This window comes from Brienomyrus brachyistius, chromosome 12, assembly GCF_023856365.1.
Source record: "Brienomyrus brachyistius isolate T26 chromosome 12, BBRACH_0.4, whole genome shotgun sequence".
Classification (NCBI taxonomy): Eukaryota; Metazoa; Chordata; class Actinopteri; order Osteoglossiformes; family Mormyridae; genus Brienomyrus; species Brienomyrus brachyistius.
In genome coordinates, this window is record NC_064544.1 from 8,919,385 (window position 1) to 8,945,813 (window position 26,429).

A 26,429-nucleotide genomic window follows, 5' to 3' on the forward strand; every position below is an offset into this window, starting at 1 on the left:
AAAGTCTTGCCTGCTCATTTCCACTGAAGCTCTACAATTACTACAAATTTAAGTATGTACTATGTGCCTTACTGAAGCATCTCCTAAATAAATAAATGTAACAATGTTTCATTTAAGTATGTACTATGTGCCTTACTGAAGCATCTCCTAAATAAATAAATGTAACAATGTTTCATTTAAGTATGTACTATGTGCCTTACTGAAGCATCTCCTAAATAAATAAATGTAACAATGTTTCATTTAAGTATGTACTATGGGCCTTACTAAAGCATCTCCTAAATAAATAAATGTAACAATGTTTCATTTAAGTATGTACTATGTGCATTACTAAAGCATCTCCTAAATAAATAAATGTAACAATGTTTCATTTAAGTAAGTACTATGTGCATTACTAAAGCATCTCCTAAATAAATAAATGTAACAATGTTTCATTTAAGTATTAATGTATCTCCCATAAATGTCCAAGCATCTCCCTTTTAACCAAAGTTAATACAGTAATACATTAATATATCTTTTCTCACCTCAGTATTTAAACTGTGAACAGAGGAATATAGGTAGATGTTTTATTTTTGCGTGATACGGCTGGGACTGTTATAAGAGAAGTACGATGACATTTTCGCCTACACATTGTTGTACTTTAGAAGTATTGTGGAATTATAGCAAGTAGCAAATAGAAACACGTTCTGTTTAATTTAAAAGTAGATTCCATAAATTCCATTCTCAAGTCACACAAGAAAGGGTGTAGGTTTTAGTCCCATTTCCATCTGTAGTGTACCCAGAATACATAGCTTTTCAAGGTGCGAAAACACAATTAAGTTAGGCTGTCAGGTAAGTTTGGTGACTCATGGTCAGACATCGCTCCCCTGTGTGAAAAGACGCCTCTATTCCTGCGTCACTGCCATCCAGTTTCCACGGCAGCATGGTCGCTGGGATTAGGGAAATGTGAGATGACACCTGGAAAAAAAAATAGTAGGGTCGTCAGCAGCTCCTGGGCGCAAAACCCATCCTCTCTTCCCACCTTCTGTCCTTATCTTCCGTTACCAGATCCGATGTCTCACCTCTTGATGACAACATGAAAACTCAATTTCAAAATGGAAAATGAAAGCACACGTAAATTTGCATGTCAGTATAATAGGGCTAAATCTTATTACTAGACAAATCTGTTCTTTGGTGTGTACTTTTTGTGATTTTGAATGACACATGGCACAAGAAAAACAACAGGTTGTAAAAAGTAAATATTATTTGCATAATTATTGTATTCTTGCTGTTCTTTGGAGAGGAACAATTATTCATCATCAAGAAAGAAAACTGGGGCCAGCATTGAAAAAAATATGTGTAATTAAAGGCCTAAATTGCTTTTCTTTTGATCAGTGGTACTTTTCTATTCTTTTGACTATTGTTTTGCACGTGGGGGGTATAAAAAGGCCTTTGCAAAGTGTTCATTTTTAAAGTCAATTGCCCATTGTATTAATGTCGCTGGTTACATATTTATGAACATAATAGAAGCTGCGCTATCTGTGTTATTCCATACAACTATTTACTGATTATTTCGGAGCTGATAGTGAAGAAACAGAAAAAGTCCAATACACGTATTTCTTAATTATCTTTATTTCCATATTTTATTACATACTTTGTGTTCTTACATAAAGAAATACCATTTATTTATATTCAGGTGTACAAGGGATTATTATATAGTTCAGTTACATATTATATTTGTATATTTTAAAGTAAGTCTTACATAAACACCAAAAACAGTACAGTGCAAGTTTGTGTATTAGGAGTCGATTGATATTTTGTCTATTTACAGTAGTTTGCAATTAAAGATTTACACAATGTATATCATACATGCTGACAGCTGGAATACAATTTACCTCACCATCCATGTGAAAAAAAGAATATATATCATTGTATGTTGGAATCAGTGCTGTAGTGCAGTCGTTGTTTTGCATTGGTGCATTTATGACCCTAGATACAGAAAATTCTAGCATAGTTTTTTTTAACACTCGTGTGAGACAGTGGGCCCTTTTTGTCATATTTGTGATAATGTGCATCGCAGGCTGCTGTGGATATATTGCACAAGTTGCCCCCTGGTGGTTAATCTTAGTTGCCACTTCATTCTGAGATGACACAAACAGAACAGAATCCAGTTGTGCTAAAATCCGGTACCACCCCATTAATTCCCCCTTTTTTCCATTTTTAAATCTCCTAAAGTGACCTGGATTTGCTTTTTTGCCTCCCCCTCCTCCTCTTCCATTTTCTCCCAGCACCAAATGCCCCTGAGATAGGGTGATGACCAGCACACACTGGGAGTGTGTCACCAGTCTCGTTTCCGAGCGCCATGGGCTGCTGGCCGCGTGGACGGTCGTGACGCGCTCGGCCAAAGGTCATGCTTGCTCCATGTCACCCACAGGCCCACAGATGCCTTGCTGACGGCAGACATCACAGCTCAGTTGTTTTTAGGGCAAGGAACTCAGTCTCCCCACGCAGCTCACAGATTGCATGGAAGCTGGCGTTCAGTGGGCAGGAAGTAAATCCAAGTCACTGTAGCAGGACGCAACTCCCTTTGACCAGTTTCCACGAAAGACCCGTTTCACGTCATTCAGAAATAATGGTGTGGCACAATTGTAGAAGAAGGTAATTAGTTCATTGTTTGTGCACTATGTATTGTGGGTTGTTACGAAGCGAATGGCAGAACAGGGCACTAATGTTACACAGTATCTGCATGCCGTATCAAAACGAAAAACAACAAGCAGGTTATGATTATATCATCACTTCCAAATGTATCATTTGTTTTCTATTAAAATAAAAAGAAAAAAGATAAAGCAAAATACAAACAACTCTCTTAATTCCGGATTTGTACATTCAGTCGTGTTCACTGCCCCATTTTTATACACCTCTATTTACAAAATCAAGAAAATAAATTTACTTTGAATAAATACATAGCTGAAATACACTTAGTAGGTCTAAATCTTCTTTACTCTTTTTGGGTACCCAGCCCAAAGCAATCTCCTGAAACATTTACACCTGTGGACACCTGTCCTGAACTATGCTGCAGTTCATTTCACGCAGCCAACGGGATCTATGGTACAAACCCATGACATTCGCAATCAGTGTGTGTGGTGTTCTAAGCCACGGGGCGTGACTAAATATGAGTGTGTTTTTCCTTTGTTGGCTTTCCAAGCCAGAAGTACGTTCAAGTGCCTGTTTAAATATGGAGAGTCGGAAAGGAAAGCACAGCGTTTAGTATCTCTGAATATTAACCCAGGAGAGATGATGCAGACACCCACTGGGGGGGGGAGAAGCTGCTGTTGTATCAGCATTTCCTGTCTTTGACTAGTGAGCTCAGACCTAGAGAATGGACTTAAACATTCTGCATCTGATAAGACAAAAAAACCAACCAATCCTAAATGCATTAAAGAAAGCACACGGCAATACAGTCATACCAAACGTGTACGGATACTTGTGTTAAATGTTATTTGCTATTTTTCAATGTAATCTAACTATGAAGCCTACAATAGTTGCATTGTGTAGATATTCATACGTGTTCACATGAGACGGGAGCACCCTTTATTTGAAAACAATTTCACAAGTTTGATAAATATTATTCATCATACATATTCATGGATGCATTTATTCAAACACTCGTTCGGCCTGGCAGATGTAGAGCGTACTTTGATTGACAAAAGAGAGATAGTAAAAAGCAATGGAGCCTCTTTTGTCAGATTTTTCATTCAAATCCCACGTACGCCCTTCCTCCAGGATCAGATAGATGGATTTATAGCGCTGATCTTTACAGACCAATTAACATGAAGCTTCAATATTATGCTCAACAGTAAGAGATCAGAGTTAAATATACTGTGCGCACTAGATACTAAATCTTTTTCTAATCTAAAGAGTGCTGGATAACACTTATTCAAATGACAGGAGTCAGATCTTTATACTATCACTGTACAGCACAAAATGGCTCAAGAGGATCCTATAGAGACATGCTTCTATTAAGACTGAATAATATACATGGTAGGTTTGAAGTGGTAATATTTCTAGCTTAATATTGTTTTTCCTACGCCTCCCAATCGATACTGCAATCTCTACACGATATGCAAAGCTGTGCCTGTCTCTGGGTTGGAAGGGTGGAGAAGGAAGTGGCCACAAAAAGTTGGGTGAACCAAGGTTCTTACCACCTTTACTGGTACTACAACTAAAAGCTGCTAGCAAGAAGAACAGCAAGTAGAACAATAAAGCCTCCGAACGACGTTCGGGCTATTTCTGCGAGAGGCCACGCCTCAGAAGGTGAATCAGTCTTGGGGACATCGCAGAGAAGTGAGCATCACAAAGGATTTCCCAGCATCCTCTCCTTCATTGTTGGTGCCTTCAGAGCTTCTGTTTGCGAAAAGAACCTGCCCACTGCACCCAGGTGATCACTTCCTACCTCCATTGCCATAAGAGCAGAACATATTTAGTCCGCTTCAATACACGGTTCCTCGTCTTGCCTTTAACACGTCTCCCCGTGACTGATAAATGCTTTTCTTTGAAGCGACAGATGACGTACTTGCTGGCTGCTTCTTGTTGAAAAGGGGGCTAATGCTTCTCCTGGAATACTGCCTTATACGGGGCATGCACACATTGCACAACAGCGCCACCATGCTTCTGGAGGACCTCGACTACTTAGAGCACAGTTCCCCTTAATGTCTGTATGGTCCAAGAGTCATCCTCTCCTCGGTCTATTAAAGAGAGACATTTCTGCCAATAATATACCAGTCAAATGAAGTATATAACATAGCTAGCATGACTGCCCCTCAAAAGAACCACCTACTCCTCTCTTACCCCTAAACCTGCCCCTTACCCCATCCCTTGCAGATTGCAAGCTTGTCCACTGAAGACGCAGGGGTCCGAGTGTCTGAAAAATAAAAAAGCTAAATTGGAAACGCCCCCACCCCGTACCCTATACCAGAGATGAAAACCTTGCTGGGAGGGGCTCAGATGGAAACAGGACACATGATGATCTTGTCCTCCAGCATGACACTGACCACCAGGAACACGAAGTACAGCAGGAACATGATGAAGCCTAACAGCTTGCTCATCCTCCACTTGCAAGCGGCGATGGAGATGATGACGAAGAGGAGCATGATGAAGAGCAACACGATGGCGCAGAAGAGGCCATTGCTGCTGACGGTCACGGGCGACATGCCATGGAAGGTGGAATACAAGAGCCACGGGAAGGGCAAGCTGCGAAGGAAGACAACACACGTAAAAGCCGCACCGTCCTCTCTCACTCTGCTCCACATGGAGATCTTTATGAATGTTGTCCCTCGTCTCTTCACAACATATCTGAGTGCATTACAGGAGTAGAGGAACGAGTCAAACCTCTTTGATGGGACCGAGCAGATTGAATAGCTCGACGAAATCGCTTGAGGACACTGACCTGTGGGATGCTCATTATGCAAGTATAATTAAATTCCTTAATGAAGCGACACGGGCTGGGGTGCCCGTGAGATGTCAACGGGGGGAAAAGCCACATAGGGAGAGCTCAGCCTGTTTATGATCATCTAGACGATGGCTTGTGGGGAGCGTGGGAAGGAACTGTGGGTCGAGCGCTCAGCACTGGCTGCATTTATCATGGTCCTGCAAAACTGCTGGCAGAGGTAGGTAGTTTGGGTCCAGAGAGTAAAAATCCAGGCCAAGATTTTGTTTCCACCAACCCGTTGAGTACAAAGTCTCACAATCAAAGAGTCCTCAGCCTTGGGCTGTATGTCTGCCTTCTGGACCTGAACTATCCACCTCTGACTACTGGGATAATGTAGCTGAATCCTTGAACCAAATGCTTTACCAGAGCAGTAAATCATGGGTGGAGTAACTGGGTAATAAGTCTGGTGATTGTCTTTGCGTTACGATGTAACAATAATTTTGACCTACCCCACCGTGATGTCAAAGATGTTGGAGCCCACAGAGCTCGACACAGCCATGTCTCCGAGTCCTTTCCGCGCTACGATGACACTGGTGATTAGGTCAGGGATTGAGGTTCCAGCCGCCAGAATGGTCAAGCCCATAATCTCCTCTGTAATCCCAATTGTCTCTCCAACCTGTAAGGTGAAACTTTTGTGAGCATAATTGGATTTTATTGGGATGGACCAGGGAGAAGATAGCAAGGCATGTAGGTCTCACATCCATTTTGTGTTGTTCATCTGGCTTGGGTGGCAGCTCAAATTCTACAAATTGACTTTCTGCACTGTTATCACAGAAAGCACCAGTCAGATATTCAGCAGCTGACCAGGAGTGATTCCGCCGATAATCTTGGTGACCCATATGGAAAGATGCTCCAAGTTCTTTGCTCCACAGAAAGTGAGCAACACTAGGAGGCTCTGAGGTAAATTCAAGATCCATAGAGTATCAGAGTCTGTTTTAGGTTCGATAACCAGCTTCCAAAATTGGTGCTCTGGTGGTACAGTAGGGGAGGTGCTTGGATCTTTGGATATCTGGGGTTTAGCCCAGAGGCCTAATCTCTCCAAGGGGTCTCAAGATGAGAGCATGCCTGTAAAAACATCTACCGTAAGTGAAACAAATCATCCAAGACCCTTTTAACATTCATATAGGGCTTCAGGCTAAATTCTGCAGGCTCGTGACGTGTCTGACGTACAGTGTTATCAAATACAAATATAACATCCAATACACACCTATGCCCCAATATCCAAGTGATCCTAAAAGCAGCACAGATAGGGTAAACTCAAATGTTGGGAGGCTAGTTCCTTTACTGCATATGAGGAAAAGTATGATTCCTTCCAATTCCATGCAAGAAACCCCAATTAGTCTCCCAAAAATATCCCAAGTATTAAAAAGTACCAATTTTAGTCTGATAAAGAACACACCAATCACTTAAATTACGAAACTGGTAATAAGTTCATTAATATGGATTTGCATTTTTATATGTACTATTTATTTTTCTGTGTACCTTATGTTTTGTAGTAATAGCTAAGGTTTATGTAAAAACAACAAATAAAAACAATATAAAAAAAACCAATACAATTCACCTTAGGCTGTGCTCAGACGGCACATGTTGTGCTGGAATTTGTTCACTCAGATACCCAATACGGATAGTAATATACACAGCTCGTTAAGGCGGGAACTCGGATGTCAGGAGCTCAAATACTGGAAGAGGAGAGAGAGGTAAGGAGCATGCACTGATACAGTGCGTAAGGAGCATGCCCTGTACAGTGCGTAAGGAGCATGCACTGATACAGTGCGTAAAGAGCATGCCCTGTACAGTGCGTAAGGAGCATGCACTGATACAGTGCGTAAAGAGCATGCACCGATACAGTGCGTAAGGAGCATGCACTGATACAGTGCGTAATGAGCATGCCCTGTACAGTGCGTAAAGAGCATGCACTGATACAGTGCGTAAAGAGCATGCACTGATACAGTGCATAAGGAGCATGCACTGATACAGTGCGTAAGGAGCATGCCCTGTACAGTGCGTAAAGAACATGCACTGATACAGTGCGTGAAGAGCATGCACTGATACAGTGCGTAAGGGGCATGCACTGATACAGTGCGTAAAGAGCATGCACCGATACAGTGCGTAAGGGGCATGCACTGATACAGTGCGTAAGGAGCATGCCCTGTACAGTGCGTAAGGAGCATGCACTGATACAGTGCGTAAAGAGCATGCACCGATACAGTGCGTAAGGAGCATGCACTGATACAGTGCGTAATGAGCATGCCCTGTACAGTGCGTAAAGAGCATGCACTGATACAGTGCGTAAAGAGCATGCACTGATACAGTGCATAAGGAGCATGCACTGATACAGTGCGTAAGGAGCATGCCCTGTACAGTGCGTAAAGAACATGCACTGATACAGTGCGTAAAGGGCATGCACTGATACAGTGCGTAAGGGGCATGCACTGATACAGTGCGTAAGGGGCATGCACTGATACAGTGCGTAAGGAGCATGCACTGATACAGTGCGTAAGGAGCATGCACTGATACAGTGCGTAAGGAGCATGCACTGATACAGTGCGTTGCCACACCCATCACATGACAAACCACGTCAGGGTGAGAACCTGAGTGCAGCCATGTGGCAGGTTATACCTCTGCTGAGGTATCAAATACTGGGATATAGGTGTAACATGATATATTATGTTATATATTATATTCTATGTTTCTAAGGTATTAAATTCCATCATTCCAATCTGGCATATATCTGTAGCAATCTACAATCCTATATGATCCGTGACACATATCCTATACTTTACAATCGAGTATGACAATAATTATATATATAGACTTTACGCATACAGCACAACCATTAATTCAACGGCTAAAAATCTGTGCACTGTAGTCTTCCAGATATTTGGATGAATGTGCCAGGCGCGTCAGAAGCATTTTGAATGTGGGGGGGACACACTAGCATAAAACTAATATTTTATTTTAAATTTGGGGGGGGGGTCCAAACGAATAATTATGAAATGATTTAATGGCGGCGACGCCCATGGAATGTGCGCGTGTGACTCCTCCTGATGTCCCGTTCTACTGATAACGAACTTTTGTAATTATTACTGCATCTGCAAGTCAACCTTCTTAACACCAACTCACCTGCAGTGGCAATTCGTGTTCCTATTAGTAGTAATGACAATGATAATAAGACATCCAGTACTGTTAGCACTTTTAATCTCCAGAATTGGTTTTGAGAATGCAGGCATTCATGCGATACCTGCACCAAAACATCTATGTATGTTGAACCACAAAAAAAGATTCCTTTACCTGTTTAAATATGTGTATCCTTTTAGCCTTTTGCGCTGTTTCCGTACAGTAGCGCATGAGGCTAGCTTATCCTTATCTACCACCAACTAAATGTGAAATAGTCTGGGCTGGGCCAGCTCGGGAAAGACGTGAGGGCACCCTGCCGGGTCGTCTGTTAGGTAGAGGAGAGCAGGTACCTGATGTGCCCACCACACCATGAGGTAGGAGAAGGCGGCAATCCAGCAGATGGATCCAAAGAAAGTCACGGGAAAGAACTTCACTGAGGTCTAAAAGGGCAAAAGAAAATTATAAGCATGACCACTTGCGATGAGCCCAATTGACCAATGAGAACTCAGACTGGCTACCGATTGGTCCAAGACAACGAATCCAATTGCATCAGATTTCCAGTGCTCATAGTAACTGTAATGGGTCACTTCAGTTAGTGTGAACACTGGAAGACAGCCTTAATCTATCGTTACAGTGCAGAGATATGTTTTAGTTCCTTTCTGCATTTGTACACTGCACACATTCAGCTACTCAGCAGAATAGAAAATGACATTGTTGGGTGTGGAAACAATATCCACCCATCCATCTTTTAACCACTTATGTCATTCAGGGGGGGTGGTGCAGTCATACGCTATAGAAAACGTAGAAATACCAATTAGCCTAGCTAGGTGTCTTTGGACTGCAAGGAAGCAGGAGGTATTGGGCAAGAACAGCCATAAACCGTAGGAAGAACAGCGATGCTCTACAAAGAAAGCGGGGGCTGGATTCAAACCCCCAACCTGAGAGGTACCAGGTTAAAGGGCTACTCATTGAGCCACCTAGTGTCACTATTAGGCATCGCAGTAACATGTTAGGAAACATTCTGCACCAATTAAATATCACGTTAGACCGGCCCAGGCTGGCAGCCAAAAAGCAAATGGCAAGCAGAACAAGAAATCTTAACAGGAGTGAATGGGCTGCGTCTCAATGATCCCAGTGTCTTTGGTGGGCGTGTGAGTGCGCGTATCTCTGAGTGTCTGAGGAATTTCGCTCAAGGGTGAAAAGTCCGGCCTTTTAATAATGAGGTAAGCAGTCACGTCATGGCTAAACTGACTAGATACGAACACCGTCCCAGGGGACAAACAGTCATTTAGAGAAGCTCGTTAAATAAACACTGATGTTACTCTGTAAGTGGCGGCTCGCACTCACCGGCTTCCTGACGTCGGGCAGCGTGAGCCACAGCGGAAACACGATGGGCAGGATTAAGAGGTAAGTACAGCGTTTGCGGTTCGTCTCCGGCCAGGACAAGCTGAGAGGCTGGTCCTCATCCTCCTCTTCATCACCCTGAGAAGAAACGAACATAGCGCTATGCTGGATGGCCCTCAGTTACAGATGGCCACCAGTAGGGGGCGAATCTGTGTGCTTGCGAAACATTATGCATGCGAGAAGCACATTGAATCAGAGCAAAGGGCATTGTTATTGACTGGGATTTGTTTATCTTCAACAGAAGCGGCACAACATTGCCATGGCAACCCAAGAAAACCATTGTGACAAAAAGCCTTAAGTGCTGTGTGCTTCTCAAGCTTGTGAAACTCGTGAGATGGAGCACTCAGGGAGGAGTCCTGCCTTCTCTATGACGTGAAGATGATGACGGTCCAGACTGGAGTTTGGCCTATGCTGGAGGCTGGCTGCCTTCATCTTTTGTTGTAATCTGGTAAGACGCCATGGAAACAAGCTAGAAACTGGGCAGGGGTGGGGGGGCGACGGGCGACGTGAGGGGCTTTGGAGAGATGACGTGGGACTCAGCTGGCGGGAACGACGGCCACTGATGGGGCTGGGGGGTCTGTCCCATCAGCAGTTCTGAATCAGCGACAGCGATTCAGGTGACTGCCTCTTGCCGAACAGAGGCCAGCGTCCCTAATCACTGGCATCTTGACTTCCAGTGTTGGGGCCGGCGGGGCTAATTGGGCCTCTCTTATGAATGTCATGCTGTCTCGCTGGACAGGTAAGAAAAGGTTACCTCTCAGAGGAGAGGCGGCCAGAGCGGCAAAGGCGGACTTGGCCTTTAGCCCCAGAAGGTTCCAGAAGTCCGCTAATGCAGAACACGTTCAGTCAAGCACCTACAGACTACTCAGAGCATCTAATTTTGCCTGAAATTCATATCATGTCCTAAAATAACCAGACAGTTACAGCGTTTTCATGACGCGGGCGACCAAAGGCAAAGGTAGCAGGGTTTTCTTTCTTCCATAAAGGGACGGACACTAAACAAGATACAAAGCAAGAGGGAGAACAACATGAAACACAAACAAGCAAGAACAATTAGCACTGTCCAATCAGGCGGCTTAACACCCCAATCTGTCCAATGCTTTCTGATCCACAATCCCAAGGGGGAGCCAAAGCCTGCCTGCACAAGCCAAAGAGGTGTGACAGAGGCACAGTGGGGATCTCCAACATCCAGCTCCTCAGCTCCTGCTGCTCTTACTGGTTACTGGAGAGGTATACTGGTGTATAGACTCACGCTGCAGGCCTGTCCACTCGATATGCACCAGCTTCTTAGAAGATGGGTAGCGCAATACAGGTGCTGCAGACCTTTACAATCCTCAAGGTGATGGACATCCCAAAGCGTGATGGGAAAAAAAAACTAATAAATCTCTTCCTAACACCCAAAGCCAGATACGAGAACCCCATTGGACAAGCCTTGGTCACATGACACAGAGTGTTACGTACCATGCAGGTGGGGAGTTTAACATGCTATCCTTTGTTGTCATCGTACCATGACAAAACCACCTGAGGTCTCCGTAACCTTGGTGATGCACACAGGAGAACAGTAAGCTGGGAAAAAAGAGCGTTCAGTCGGTGTAGCTTTTTGCCGATGTCCAGAGAGCTGAAGTGCAGTTTGAAAAGATACCTGCTGTTATTGTTGCTCCTGAACTGCTTTCATCTAAAGAGATTTACATGGATGGAACATGAAGCGTTTATCCGAAGGGATTTAGAGACATGGAGCCTCTTGATCTGAAGTAAAGGTCCTCGCTTGATCCTGAATGTAGTATTTTAAGCACACGGATATAGCCATTAAATACAGGATCCGGGTCTGCATTCACTTCCTTTTTCTTTCTTTCTTTTTTTTTTTAAATGTACATAGATTTTTTTAAACTGTACATAGATTTCGACATATCTTTAAGTTTTCCACAATCTATTCACAAATGTCTTTTCCAGAGTTCATCTGTCTAGTCCATCCAACTGACGACATAACAGATATGATTACAATATAATAGTATTCAACGGCGATCTTATTTGCCCTCAAATGTAAGACAAGAGGGAGAAATTTATTACACAAAGAAGAGGAACAATCAAGTTTATTCCTGGTGCTACGAGAATAGACCTGGCTGTGCATGGAACAGTGATGGTTTTGCTCCTGTAATGAAAGCCAGAAGCAGTGAAATATAAATGAAATATAAATAAATCAAATAGAAATAATATAATTACAAGTGCAAAATACTAACTATATATTGTAAGCTAAAGATAAGTCTAAGCATTTTAAATAGTCTGAAATTATAATATGGGGGTGATGTGTGGTTTAGTTTAGTGGGTTAGGACGGCTTGTGATTAGAAGGTCGTTGGTTCAAATCCCAGGATCAGCGGAGCGATGTCACTGTCGGGCACCTGAAGGCCCCTAACCCCGCAGTTGCTCCAGGGACTCGCTCATCCTGCTCTCTCTAAAAGTAAATGTCGCTTTGGGTAAAAGCATCGGCTAGATATTTGAATGTACTCCGAAATTAAAGCCATTAAACATGAGGAAACAATCATTTCTGTCATTTGTTTTGGTCAGAAAATTCATATTTCTTTGATAGTTTTTGGCTTCAGGATGCCCTCAGCCCCTCCCTCCAGCCCCCAGCACGGTGCCCAATCTCCCACCCACCCCACAACTGGACTCTGGTGATCGATAGGTACTGAGAAATCCAATCCTGGGTCACTGCATGACCGGGAGATGACATTTCACGAACCAGACATCATCGAGATCGATTTTCACTCCGCTGCTCACTGTTAGCTACGGCGGATCCATCTTCGCACACGGAGTCGGCATGACTGAGAAGTTTCTCTCGCATTTTTATCCGAAACTACAGACACTTTTGCAGCCAGCATGGTCAGAAGGTCCCAGGATCAACTGGGGTTTAAGGACCTTGCTCAAGGGCCCAAAGACGAAATCATGCTGCCAACTCTGGGATTTGAACTGCTGACCTTCTGATCCGAGTCAGTTCTGACCCACTGAGCCAGACACAACCCCCAGTACGTTTTGTAGTCACCTTTTATCCAATGCTGAACTTATACTACAGCTAATATGTATTACGGGGAAAGTTCTCTCACCAATCTTAGTGTCCACCATGTCACCTACAGTCCTTCTGAGATCTTACCTACATATCGTCTTAGGAGACAAAGTGTTTGTTGAAATGCTGAAGGAAACTCAGTCTGAGCCAAGGCATGATAATCCCACCCAGTGCCTTGACGCCTCTCTTCCTCCCATCACCAGCTCTCACCGCAAGTGTGAAACCAGCCACATCCTTTCCACCAATCACATGTCCAGCTGGGACAGCTTATGTAAACTTCTCAGGCTTTGTTTTGCCATGTAATTCCTAATATATTCAAAGTCCGGTCCAATTAATGATGCATTATTGAGGCGTGTTTGTCGTCCATCATTTTGCTGCATGAATATTTCATGGAATCGGTGACGGAGACTGTCTGTCCAATCATTCGGGGGCAAAGCACAGAAATGCAGGCAGGCTCCAAATCAGCAGGTCATGTGACTCACTCGGTCGCAATGGAACAGCGGTGGTGACACAGGCATTGCAGCAGTACTGCAAGCCGTTCATGTCTCGCTTATCTTTGCAGGTGCTGCAGAGGAGAAACCAGATTCACACAGCCTGAACGTCGGAGCGCCGGTCTCGACAAGTATGAGAGTGTGATGAAATTGTTTCCATGCGGAAGAAACAGGCGAAAGGCCTGGAACGAGCATAGCAGTGAACTCTGAGAAGCAGGCAGCACAGTTTGTAGATACCAGCTGGTGGTCTATGGTCCTGTGTAGGGGAAAGGGTTGCTAGGTGAACATTCAAAGTGCGGATGCCAATGCGGATAACCGAAAGGTGGCCGTGTGCTGCGTGGACACAGCGATTCACCTGTGTCACTCTGGATAACAACACCAAAGTCCGGTCTGCACCCCCCAAACTAAGACAATGAAAAGTCCACAAATGTATCTTGCAAAAAGAGGTGTTCAGGCACCTTAGTTGCCACTTCTATCTTCCTTTGTGAAGAAACTGACTCTGAAAATCACTATTAGCTCACAGAACTGTGAGGAATAGATATGAAAAATAATGGCAATAAAACCCGAAAGGTTTTACCCTCCCGTGAAAACATCTCCATTCACAGTCAAACCACGAGTTTTCTTTCGGAACTGTACCCCTCTGTTCTCATAGTATGATCAGTATGACCTTTCCTGTGAACTAAATTTAGATGCCAAAAAAAGAGGAAAAACTGTGAGAAGACCACGGCGTGTTCCTACACTGCGGACTGACCTTACGAGGCAGTCTATCATCGTTTAAAGCAAGTCGCTGCTTTCTGGGGCGTGGGGCGGTTACCTGCATGGATGTATAAACAAATGATATACGTTAATAAGAGGGCACACTCATGGGCGTTTCCGTGGGAAACCAGCAGGTGAAGTAAGTTCTGGTGGAGCATGACCTCATTGGCGTTCTGCTGTCGTTTGTATAAAGCCGATCGTTTTCCGCATTCGTCTCTCATTGGGCTGGAGCAGCCAGATCGCACTGTCATGACGTTCCCAATGGTCCTATTGACTCCCTCACTTTCGAGTTGGTGGACTCCAACTGTTGGAGAAGATTGCTTTGGTGTCTCGGTTCATTGGGAGCCGGCACGTGCGGCGAGGTTTTAGCTCGGCTCTGGACAGGCATCCCACGGCTCCAGGGCTTCGGTGTGACATTGTGGGAGGTGGCCCAGTTTGACGTCAATCATAGGGCATTACACAGCGGGCTCTGGCTGCTGTGGCCGACTCCCCCCCCCCCACCCAACGTGCGCTGACCGGCCTTCCAGTGCCCTTCCTCCCAATCCGACAGCGCGTGTCGCGCCAAGCTGTCTGGCATTCGTCAGCGGGTCTACCAGGTGCCCGCGCCAGGGGGCTGGGGCTCGGTCCAAGCCTGCCGCACAGAACGTTCCAGCCAGAGAGAGCCGTGCGACTCTGCTCTGCAGATCGGGGTGCGAGAATCTGGCACCGGATGAATGGTCCCACCTGAGCGACCTAAGCCAGCATCTGACGGCTCGAAGCACAGAAGGATTGGACATACCTTAGTGTCATGTCATGGAATTAAAACGAATAACCTACCAGAAAGACACTGCTTATGCCAAAACACATCTACCTGTTTTCAGCTTATTATAAAAACCACATTGAGTACTATAACAAACCCCAGTATCTCATATAGTCATATATACAGCTCTGGAAAAAAATTAAGAGACCACAGCAGAATTTTCAGTTTCACTCATTTCTCCATTTATGGGTATGTGCCCGTGTAAAATCTACATTTTTTTTCCCAACTCCAGACTGGTTCTTCCCTGCTTCTCATTCATGAAGGGCTTCTTCCTTGCTTTATGGGTCTTTAGTCCTGTCCTAGCAGTGCACTTCACACCACTTAATGTTTCCCATTCTTTTTGAAGACCACTTGAGGTCATACTCCCATTTATGAGGCATTGCCAGCAAAGTTGACCGGCATCTCTGGCGTTAGAAACTTGCTTCTGTCCTCTATCTGGCTGGTTTTTGGTCATTCCCAGTGTCTCCTGCTTCACCTTATTCTTGTGTACTGCTGTCTTAGAAACCTTGAGCCTGGAAGCAGCCTGCCTTGCAGTGTGGCCTTCTGACAGCAGCACCAGAATTAAAGAAGGATTTAAAAACACAGATGTTTAAAAAATATAGAGTGGTCTCAATTTTTTTCCAGAGCTGTAAATGTGGTCTTTGATATTGCCTTTTATTACCTTGCCTAGTGAAGACACGAGAGACTGAAGGTGAGATTGAGCGCAATTCGAAAAACATGGACTTCATTTCACGTCGGCCATCTCTTATTGACCTATCTGATGTAACCCTGCTCTGTAGGGATTTGAAGAAGAGGTTACAGCAGGTGTGGGTAGGGATAAGTGCATATACAGGCAAACAAAATATGCAGAAACCACTGCAATACAGGAAACACAAACACTGCACAAAAGAGTGCAATGAAAAATGAATTATGCACAAAGTGCAAATGGTGGGAAATGGTGATGAATATACACAGCAAGACGATAAACAACAGCCATCCATCTGGCAGCTTCTTATCTTGGTGAGTCGCAGGGAGACTGAAGTCTATTGCTACAGTCTTGTAACTCTGCGTTTTTATTTTTCCTGTTTAAATTGGATTGCGGCTTCAATTGGCTTAATTTTGCTGATAGAGTTTTTCTATTGTGCAGATTGAGGTCCTCGTATTGTTCAGATTTTTGAGAAAGGAGTTATAGTAATTGTTTTGAGGTGTGGATCACAGTAGCTAGTTAGGTGCAGGAGACTTTTAGCTTGGCCATTTTTTTTGTTCCTCTACAATCTGATTGGCTATATCTCTGAACCAATCATTTTTCGTTCTGCCCTCAGAACATTTTTGCATAAACTCCCGGGAGGTCAGAGAGTGCATACATACAACGAGGCACAGCATCAATTCAGAGTCACTAATTAGCAGAGATGGGATTTGAACCCCCCCCCCAATTGGAGGTGTGAGGCCGCAGTATTAATCACTGAATCACCGCCCCCCCCCCCCCCCCCCCCAAATAACGACCAGCACACAGAAACATACAAAGTCATTAAAAATGTTCAAAGAATGAATGGCTGAGCAGATGTGCTGAGGATGTAATCTGGAATGCTTATACAGGATATATGTATTTCAGTCCAGAATGAAGAGATGATGAATAATGCAGCTGTACCAAGCAGTCCACAGTGGGCAAAGCCATGTGGGTATGAGACAAGCAGCCATGTAAGTGATATGCACAGCAAAATAACAGTCAACACTAAAATATGATATAGACAACAAAACTGGTCCAAACCAGAAACAGCGAATCAAACGCATTCTCTCTTCAACCAAGCTTTCCTAATCTTCTCTTTCCTCCTACTTACCTGGTATTAACCTGCGCCTTCTATAGATTAACCTTAAAAGTGCCATGCATATGCCCCTAACAAAAAAAGCATGAGCGCCACCTGGTGTCTTGGAGGTTACTCTGCACTCCTAGGCTTAATTGGTTTCTCCCTGAGCAGTGACACATCCATGACCCTTCATGTGCTGTTTTGGGGTTTTGCTTACCGCTTCTCCCTCGTGTCCCACGCTGCCGTTCATGGGCGGGGTCACCTCCACCTCCACATTAGAGCTGTTGGGCAGATTTCTATCTGCAGTGGAAAGACGACGGGGCAGCTTAACATTTTATCAATCTGTTTTGATTGCTACATCATACGCGTTGTGGAGGAGGTGAGGGGGGGGGGGCATCACAACAGGGGGCCAACTGTAAAATTTACATTTACATGACCCACCTCACGTGGCCGTCAAATTTTATTTCCTCTTTTGACCGACAATAACGCAAAATTGGCAACGATTTACAAAGAACCAGGCCTGCAAATTTTACATTGCAAATACACCCCTCCTCCGCCCCTGAGCAACGTTCACAGCTGAACGAATGCACAAAATTAATCGCACCCAACACAAGACCGGATGGAGGAACATGGAGTTATTTCCGTTTTTCTGGCTGCGTCACTCTCTCATCGTCTGCCTCCCCCATTCCATCTCCTTTCCAACTTCCCAACATACCTCCCTTTTCTCCAGGTCCCCCTTTACATCTGTTCTCCCACTGCTTTGGTAACACACCAGGCTGGAAGTTCTAGTCTCTGCATGTTCCCTGATGACGTTACTCTCCCCAGCACCCCCCCCCCCCACCCCCCCACCCCCACCGTCCTGCCAGATGGTCAGCAGGTGAGACTGAAGCTCCAGATTGGGATTCAGTAGCAGCTCCATCAGGGCCCGCCGAAGGACACGCAGCTGTGCTGGGAGGTCAACTTTGCGGGGCTCGTAAGCAGGTCAGACCCCTCCAGATGACCATTCAGAAAAACAGCCCACTTCAGTCAAGGCCAAAAACAGCATTTTTTTATTTTTTTTAAGTGTTCTGGAACACATTGTGCAGAAATCCAACCCTAATCTTATTTACATTAAATGCAGCAAATATTTCCTGCACACCCATTGCGAGAACAGTGATAAAAATAACCGAAATAAAGGAAGCAATTGATCGGTCGAGCAATTAAACTGTATGTTTGTTTACTAAATTAAGACAGTTAAATATTTACTGTAAAATAAGAGACCTGTGCTGTAAGTATGTTTTTCTAATCTGTAATGAAATATGAATGGGCTAAAATTAGCATTAACAACACACATCAAAGTGGGCAGTGAGCGATGCCTTGGCGTCCTTTAAAGGCGCTAATACGGGAAAGTGAGGCTGTTAGCATAATCTGGTCCTCGTTACGGAGGCCCATGTCATCCTTTGAGGTCCGCATGAAAGCTTGCCTCTTTCAAGTTAAAACACATACCGTCCACGGCAATTCGGGGTAACCGCCCTCAGAAAAATGCCGACGTGGACCGGCGATGGTTATGAGGATTCCCGCCGAGGGACGGGGTGACGTTTATGGTAGCCGTGCGAGTTCATAGTCCATAGATGTCTCAAAATAAAGTCTGTTTCTTTGATTTGGTTTCCTCGGTGATCGGAGTCATGCGTATGCCGGGTCATTCCATCCCTTCCGTTAACTTGTCTGCCATCTTGTATCTGTTAGCCTCTACAAGCTCCTTGCCCTACTGCAAAGCCTCTGAAAAGCATGTAATATCATCACCATGCTGATTACAGCATCCACATCATCGGAGTAAGTCTTGAGAGAAGATCCCTAGTTAACCATTAAGGACATACGTGTCCTGTTTTCTAGATACACGCGCAATAATATTCCCATTTTAATTACACTTGCATATTTTGTTGCTTATTTTCCAATGGTTTTTATGGGTATCTGTCGCATTGATATTTAAAGACATTTGCTGTGTTTTTAATATCCTGAGGAGGAAGGGGGGGGGGGGGTATCGTGTGGAGCACACATGCCCGCGTTGGTGACAGCGCACGGCCATCCCAAGCGTGTCCCAGGCTCCCCGGCCGGCCTACCTGCTCCGCCCACTGCCCCGTTGGCCTTCTCACAGTCCTCCACCTGGCACTTCTTCTTGGCAATCTTGTGCAGGATGGACGCCTTCTCTCGGAATTTCCCTGCAGAGGCAAGCATTGGGGGGGGGGGGGGGACTCAGAGGTCTGACCGAGCAAAAATAGAGACGGAGGTGGGATCTTCCAGTTACCCAGGAATCATCGCAGGATAAACGTGAGATTGAAAGGGTATAGAATAAAACTCAGGGTCCCAGTGTTGCTTCGTGTCCTGATTCAGCTCAGGAAAGTCAATAATGCTATAGCTCCAGGTCTTAAGGGGTAATGCTATCAGAAAAATGTGAGCTGCAGATGGGACCGCTGATTAATCTTTTGGGGACAGCTTATCTGCTATGGGCCCTAAGGGTGGCGTGGAGGTCACTGCCCATCTCTATATTCAGCAAACAGCAACAAACAGCTAGAGCCATTTGTCATCTGTACTTTCTACGGACATTGTTCTCCAGAAGTGCACCTACGTTAGCTTTTTTTTTTTTTTAAGAGGTCGGAGAATAACCTTCATTTTTAACAATACAAGCGTTTTGCCGTTTTCTGCATCTAGATTCTGAAAAACTAACTAAAAAATCTGACAAAAGTCCATGTCAAGAGATCTGTGACAAAGCTGACCTGTTATGGCACTCGAGGCTAAATGCAATTCGATTGACTGATATATTGATTTATTGATCAATTACGTAATTAAATGAAGTACGGGAAGTGTCAGGAAGGGTGACCCTCAACTGTAAAAATAAATAAATAACTAAATAAATAAAAAAGGACAGGGATCGATTGAAATGCATCAGTGCACAGCAAGATGCAGTGGGCATTTAACGAGCCAGGCAGACGAGGCAGGAGAAAGCCAGACTTGCAGGAAGGGACAGGAATTGACACGTTGGAAAGGACAGGAAATGATACGTTGGAAGGGACAGGAAATGACACGTTGGAAGGGACAGGAAATGACACGTTGGAAGGGACAGGAAATGACACCGGGAGTAAACTGAAGCTAAACTGGACCTTTATGTCAGACTCAACAGCGAGGTGGAAGAAAACACTGTTACAGGGATAAAAGTGACCTGCACAAATGGAGCCTGAGTATCAAACATAAATCACATCAATACATATTTGAAAATAAGATTTGTCTGTTTAAATGGCTATAAAAGTTTCAATTTCTTTAATTTATTAAAATTTTAGTACTCAATCCAGCTATAAAATGAATCAGTAGAGTAATTATTATTTTAGAATTTTAGCCGAGGCTACTCCAGACCCCAAGGTAATATCACATACTGCTTAATTAGGCACACAATGCGACTGAAGCCAACACAGAAGCAGACGACACAAGCATCATCTCCAGTTCTGGGCCGGTGCTGAGTGGTTCCAGCTTCTGCGCTGGAGGGTCCAATTCAGGGTGACCCGTGTGACAGACAGAAAGTGGATAATCGGGCGCGGAGCAGCGGTTCGCTCGGCACCTCGGGTAACTTCGGTTACGTCATTCCCCTTTAAGTATGACGGTAATATCACAGAACAGAGACACATAGGAGCTGCTGTCCGCCCCTTTAATCAGCACCCTTTTTAGTCCCCACAGTGGCGCAAAGCCGGCTCTGTGCAGAATTGGCTAATGGAACAAGCGCTGTCATGTCTAGGCAAGATTAAAAGACTTCTGGTCCCGTCGCTGCCGCGTCCCTCTGCTGCCCCCCCCACTCAGAAGCAGCGGCGGACACGTGCGAGGGGACGTGGTCACGTCTGCCCACCACTCTGGCCATGCTGCATGCTCGTCTTAGAGCATTTGCTTATTTTATGTTCGCGTCTGTTTGGGGATGGTTTTGAGTAGAAGGTTTGGTCGGAGAGCGGGGCAGCGGCCAGGGTAAATGAGTCCTGGGAAGTATCGACACTATCGGTGAGCCCAACCACCCTGCCCCCTCTCCCCACCCCGTTGAGTCGTGTGACATCTGTGACCGCCGGACAAAGTGACCGGTGGCCTGCAGCTTGGCCCTGATCTGCGTGACACGCTGTTGTAGATCAGGACAACCCCCGCAATCCTGCAGAGTTCACCTTGGCCCCTGGCCTAAGGTCAGTCAGAGCTTTCCAGAGCACACTAGGTGGGGGGTTCCTGCTAGAGGAGCCTCGCTTTGCTGAAGACCAAAATCGAGGGCGTCTGGCATGAGCGACGATGATCTTTTTATCATTTTGGCAGAGGGCTGAACCCCTGTGACAGACAAAATCAATGGCCACTAAGTTAAAAATATAAAAAAGACATTTTCAACATGGAACCCATACAAAGTAAGGACCTATCAAGAGAGATTTCACCACCAGGGCATATTACTGTAAGTTGAGTGCAGTCACTGTATTTTGTTCTGCTGCCTGGGAGAGGCTCCTGAGCCCACAAGAAGAGGTTAGAAAAAGGAGGGATGGATGGATGGACGAGAAACCCAGAAACCCATCTAGGTTTCTAGTATGAGGTGCACCAAAGATAAACTATGCATTATACTTCAAAGATAAAACCCAGCCCATGCTTTAATTAATCAAATTATACCCTTCTTGTAAGTGAATAATACATGGTACTTGAATATTTAAAATGTCAATTCTAGATTTCACACTATTTCATTATAATAATACCACCATGGCGTCAGAGAAACAACGGTGCATGCTGAAAAGGTTTTTACAAAATTGATTTTTATAAACCTCTTCATCTTGCATCAATATAAGTAAAACAAGTTAAGAAAAACTGCAGATTTGACCTCTCCATGCGTGGTGCCACGGACTGCCCTCCTTTTATGATAACGTTTCCCGGCTCCTCTTGTTATGTAAGTGCGGCGCCGATGACTCATCTGTTTTTGGACGGAGTCCTGACGTTAATCGGCTGCTCACGAGTGTCTCGGAGCTCCGCCGAAGACACGAGTCTAGCGGGGCGCGGCAACCGTCAGTCTCCTCCGGGCAACCCGAGATCAGAGGATGCCCAGGGCTATCCGAACAGCGCGTCTAAAAAACTCATTTAAATGTCTCCGGTGTCATCTTTATGCTCAGAAAAAAACAGCACACTTTCATAGAATAATACACCGTTAGGTAAAATAATGCGCACCTTAAGATGCACTGAACGATCTGATTCAGACATTTGTTTATATTAATAGCTATATATGCTCTCTCTCTCGCTATATATAGGGCAATATGCATGTGTATGTGAGCGTGTGGGTTTTTAAATGTCCCCAAATTGTGATTTTAAAAACAAAACTTGCTATTTTGGCACGGTGGAGACTGTTACCTGTGTGTGTGTGTGTGTGTGTGTGTGTGTGTGTGTGTGTGTGTGTGTGTGTGTGTGTTGTGGATTTAAAATGGATGATCTCCACATGTACTTGGTACTGATATGTTTTAATTTCTCCAAATGGTTTAGGTACACTTTCTCGCTGCTTTACTGGCTTTCCCCCAAACACCCCAAGGAGCACTTGGAAAAGTTCGCGCCTGGCAAATTACAGGGACCCCGCCCCCCTCCGCCCGTCTCAGGAGGCACCACCTTCCCGGGTGACAAACAGGGACCAGCGCAGGTTTCTTTCCACACCAACAAGAAGCCTCACAAGCAAAAGCCTCATTCCGCCACATTGTACTCAAAAAGCAAGGCGAACAGTCAGCAAGTCCACGACACGGACGCACAATATAAATACAATAGGCACAGAAAACAACGCAATACATACACAATCAAAAATGAATCAGTCGTGATCCTCTGTTAAAATGCTAAACGTGATCGCAACTGATAAAAACCATTAGAAGCCAAAAAAAAAAAAAACGACGAAAATGATGTGTGACAACGATTTGCACTTACGTTAGTGAAATCTTGCAAGGAGAGAAATAAACTAGACAAAAAAAATCGAACGTGCTACAAATGAGGGTTAAAGCAAGATGGCGTAAATCAAGTTAAAACGGTACGATGCAGCAGTGACACAGAGAGTGTAGGGGGGAAAGAATAAACGCTTACCTTCCTCAGTCATTGTGTGATAATATTTTAGCTTTCCATATGTCCCAAGTTCTACAACATCACAGCAGGAGACAAGTGTAAGGTAACAAGACACAACAACGGAAAACCCAACATGACAGAAAAGAGCACATTTTTAACATCACATACATTTTGCTAGAAACTATTCTCTCTCAATGCAAGACTCCACCAACATAAGTAAAGAAGCAATAGCAATGGAAATTAACATATGCATTTTCGGAAAATGGAAACGTATTATGAACGTATTATAAAAATGCCAGAGAAAAATTATTCTGTCCCAATTCTACTTTAGCAACACATGTTAGACTGGTGTAAGACACCATTATACAACAATACTGGCGCTCATTGCCTGCGCTGCTGAAATCCATCCAACAAACACCAATTTAATAAATAACGGGGAAAAAGAGCCATATTTTTTGAACATTACATAATAACGTCTGCATAGAGTTGGCCTATTATGTTCTAAAGCACTTTATTTGAAATTTCAAAAAGCACCAAATTACCCACTTTAGAGATTTTTATTATGATAATGAGGAAAAAAAAACGGAAAAGGAAACCGGGTTTATTCGGTGATAATGCTGGTGAGTGATGCGGGCGGCAACATGTGCATCATTCTAGCTCTTGTGTCACCAAATCTGTCTTGGGGGGAGGAATAAGAAAACGCTGCCGTTCGTGGAACAGATCGGCTCAGCTGTTTGCGGGAGGTGCCGGTGGCACTACGTCGTTTTTTTTTTTGCACCGCCGTCCCTCATCTTCTGGGGTCTTGTGACAATGCGCTGTCATGGCAGGGGGGCGATCGAGCCACGTTTGAAATGCAAATGAACACGGGCGAAGACAGAAACACGTGGCAAGGCAAGATAAAAATCGCCGTCTGTTAGAGAAGCCATAAAAAAGCATAAAAATCCAGAAAAGGGATCAATTTTGGCTGCACTTTGTCACACACCAAACCTGCACTGCTGGCAGTGTGGGGATTTTAGCACAGTGTTGCTATTTAAAAATCCGGAGCGAAAATGAAACACTTCTGCAAGTGATGATTTTCTTCCTGCGATGTAGGCAAGCAGGAGCAATCAGGGCAGCATTGAGGAAGAAGGGTAACAGATGTGCTCCTCTTTGACATGTGCGGTAATATAAGTTGTCAGGAACCATCCCGCTTCGAAAACAACTCTCAAAAGAGGATCCATATTCAAACTTATACCGAATTCCACAAAAGCACAATTGACCTATCTATACGTGGGATACCATCACAAAAAAAAAAACAAATGACAAAGTTTCTGCCTTCAGGCAGTTGACCTGTTTGCCAATTGGACTGTGACCTTGTTGCATGACCTCATGAAGATTCCGGTCACGGTCTGCACACTAGCGGACAGCTTTTAACATTGATCAGTCCTCGTGGACCGGGAGAGGTCGGTTTGCATAACAGAGACGGGGAGGGGGGGGGGGGGGGGGGCTATGAAGCAGTTCATCAAATGGTTTTATAGTAAAATGCTGGATCTGTCAGGCATGCAATTGCGAGTGGTGGGATCGTTATTTCGTGTAGGTAACAGGCCACGGTCAGAACCACCAAGGACCCTCGGTGGGTGGATCCCATTTAACACCCTCAGCAGGAACCAGCGACTGGAAAATCATCCTGAAGGGGAAAGGATCCAGGCCGGGGTCAACTGCCTGTCACGGGGGGGTTCCTGTCAATCACCCGATCGATGTTCCCTTATTTGCACTCATAGGCATCCCCGAGCTCTCATTTTAATTACCCCCGACGTCCTCATCTCGCTTCACATGCGCGCGCCCCTAATTACACCGGACGGAACGCTGCGAGCGGCGGAGCTTTTTCCAATTAATCGCGAACAGCAGACCGTCGCAAGCTGGGCTGCGTGATGAAGCTCCCTCCGCTCGAATGGCCGCTTTTGAGCTAGGCGCCAGCAGGGAGGGGTCGGCTATTTTAGGATGCGGGCACGCGGCTCTCAGCAGACCGTCCCTCCCAGCCGCACGTGCGCCGCACTCGCCCAGTCACGAGCGCCTTTGCGCATCCTTGTGCAGTCGGACCTGACAGCAGCAGGCATCCTGGTGCAGCTCACACTGTAGCCGGATTCCTTTGAGCGCTTTGGAATGCTAGACAGTGTTCTTGGATGAGTAAGGAAGTCATTCAATTTAGGAAGAAATGTATTATTTAAAATGATCATATAAGAGAAAGTCTGGGTCTTGATAGTACAGGGTTAGGATCCTCAGTCTTCCTGTTTACTTCCCTAAAATGATGGAAAACAGTCAATTTCTATATATTTTTTTCTTTTTTCCTTCTAAAAAAAGATCCATTGCCGTGCCAGACGATGAAGCGAAACGAGCTCTGCTTCTGAAGGTCACCTCGTGGGTCTTTCATATCAGCCGATACTGGCAGTCTTTGAATCGTTAACCATAGGCTTCGTCCAGATGGAACAACGCAGAAAAAAATACAGAGCGGCCATCCCTCCAGAAGGTGTGCGACCAGATCCGAGCTTCCGGCAAATTCTTAGTGCCCTACGGGAGAGTCCCGCAAACTACTCGCTGATGCGCCATCAATCCGTGGGGGAGAGGAGCTGGTCTGTCTGACCATTTTCACATTGTCATAGAACAGATCAGGTTTATGCTGCTGGATGTGTCCAAATCATCACTCATCAGCTACTTGTTCATTTATACACATTGATTGGATCCAGTGCAGCCATTTGTTGCATTCGCCTTGTAAAATGTACGATTTTCTACTTTGTTTATTTGAACACCAGCATAATTTCATACCTAACAATGTTGCCCAAAACATCATAACTCCAGTATATAAGTTAAGCGTCTGTGAAATGTCGTTAAGCATCAGTGAAATGCTATAATGATTATATTGTGAAGTTTAGTACTGCTGTCAAACAAGACCAAAGATGAACGAGCATCGTAAGACGTTGTTAGTAACGGGTGAGGAGCAGATATGACTGTTAGGGAGAGTCTCGCAGGACACTGGAACAGAGAAAGCTAGATGATGCAATGTGCACACGGGCCCAGTTCAAAACAGTGCGTTCTGGAGGAGAGATGTCGTGGGACAGAACTGTCTCAGGACGGTTCCACATGGTACCGTGAACGGGGAGATGATGTAATCCTTAGGAATAGATTTTTGGGGGTGGGAAGCCACTTCCAATTCACGATGACAATGGACAGCTTTGGCATAGAGAACAAACATTTAACTCACCAGAATCGGCAAATTCTGAGGAAACAGACAGGGTCAGAACCAATAAAGAGGTGGATAAAGGGAGAGAAACAAAAGTAGATGGTAGTTAAAGGAGAAAACAAACATTACTGGATCTCACAGAAACACTCCTTCTGTGTCATGTGGGCTCTTCAAAGAAAATAAAACACACCGATACCTGGAAATGCCTGGAGTCATTGACTACTTTTAAAATATTGTACTACTACAATTATATCTCAGTACAAGACTTCAGC

General features: G+C 44.7%; 1 protein-coding gene across 5 annotated transcripts in view; it reads right to left on the reverse strand.

Annotated features, from left to right (window-relative positions):
• Nucleotides 1-1,592: 1,592 nt before the first annotated feature.
• The window catches only part of LOC125705073 (sodium/potassium/calcium exchanger 2-like), a 60,510-nt gene continuing 35,673 nt past the window's right edge, over nucleotides 1,593-26,429 (reverse strand). For 2 of the 5 annotated variants that reach the window (XM_048971411.1, XM_048971409.1), the window contains 8 exons: nucleotides 26,179-26,193; nucleotides 22,962-23,012; nucleotides 18,974-19,072; nucleotides 17,092-17,174; nucleotides 9,929-10,063; nucleotides 8,932-9,021; nucleotides 5,914-6,080; nucleotides 1,593-5,226 (listed from right to left, as the gene is read on the reverse strand). In XM_048971411.1, the coding sequence (XP_048827368.1) occupies nucleotides 4,977-5,226; nucleotides 5,914-6,080; nucleotides 8,932-9,021; nucleotides 9,929-10,063; nucleotides 17,092-17,174; nucleotides 18,974-19,072; nucleotides 22,962-23,012; nucleotides 26,179-26,193 (890 nt within the window). In that variant the 3' untranslated portion in view covers nucleotides 1,593-4,976. The remainder of the gene's footprint in view (nucleotides 5,227-5,913; nucleotides 6,081-8,931; nucleotides 9,022-9,928; nucleotides 10,064-17,091; nucleotides 17,175-18,973; nucleotides 19,073-22,961; nucleotides 23,013-26,178; nucleotides 26,194-26,429) is intronic. The other 3 variants (XM_048971412.1, XM_048971410.1, XM_048971413.1) reach the window with 2 other exon arrangements.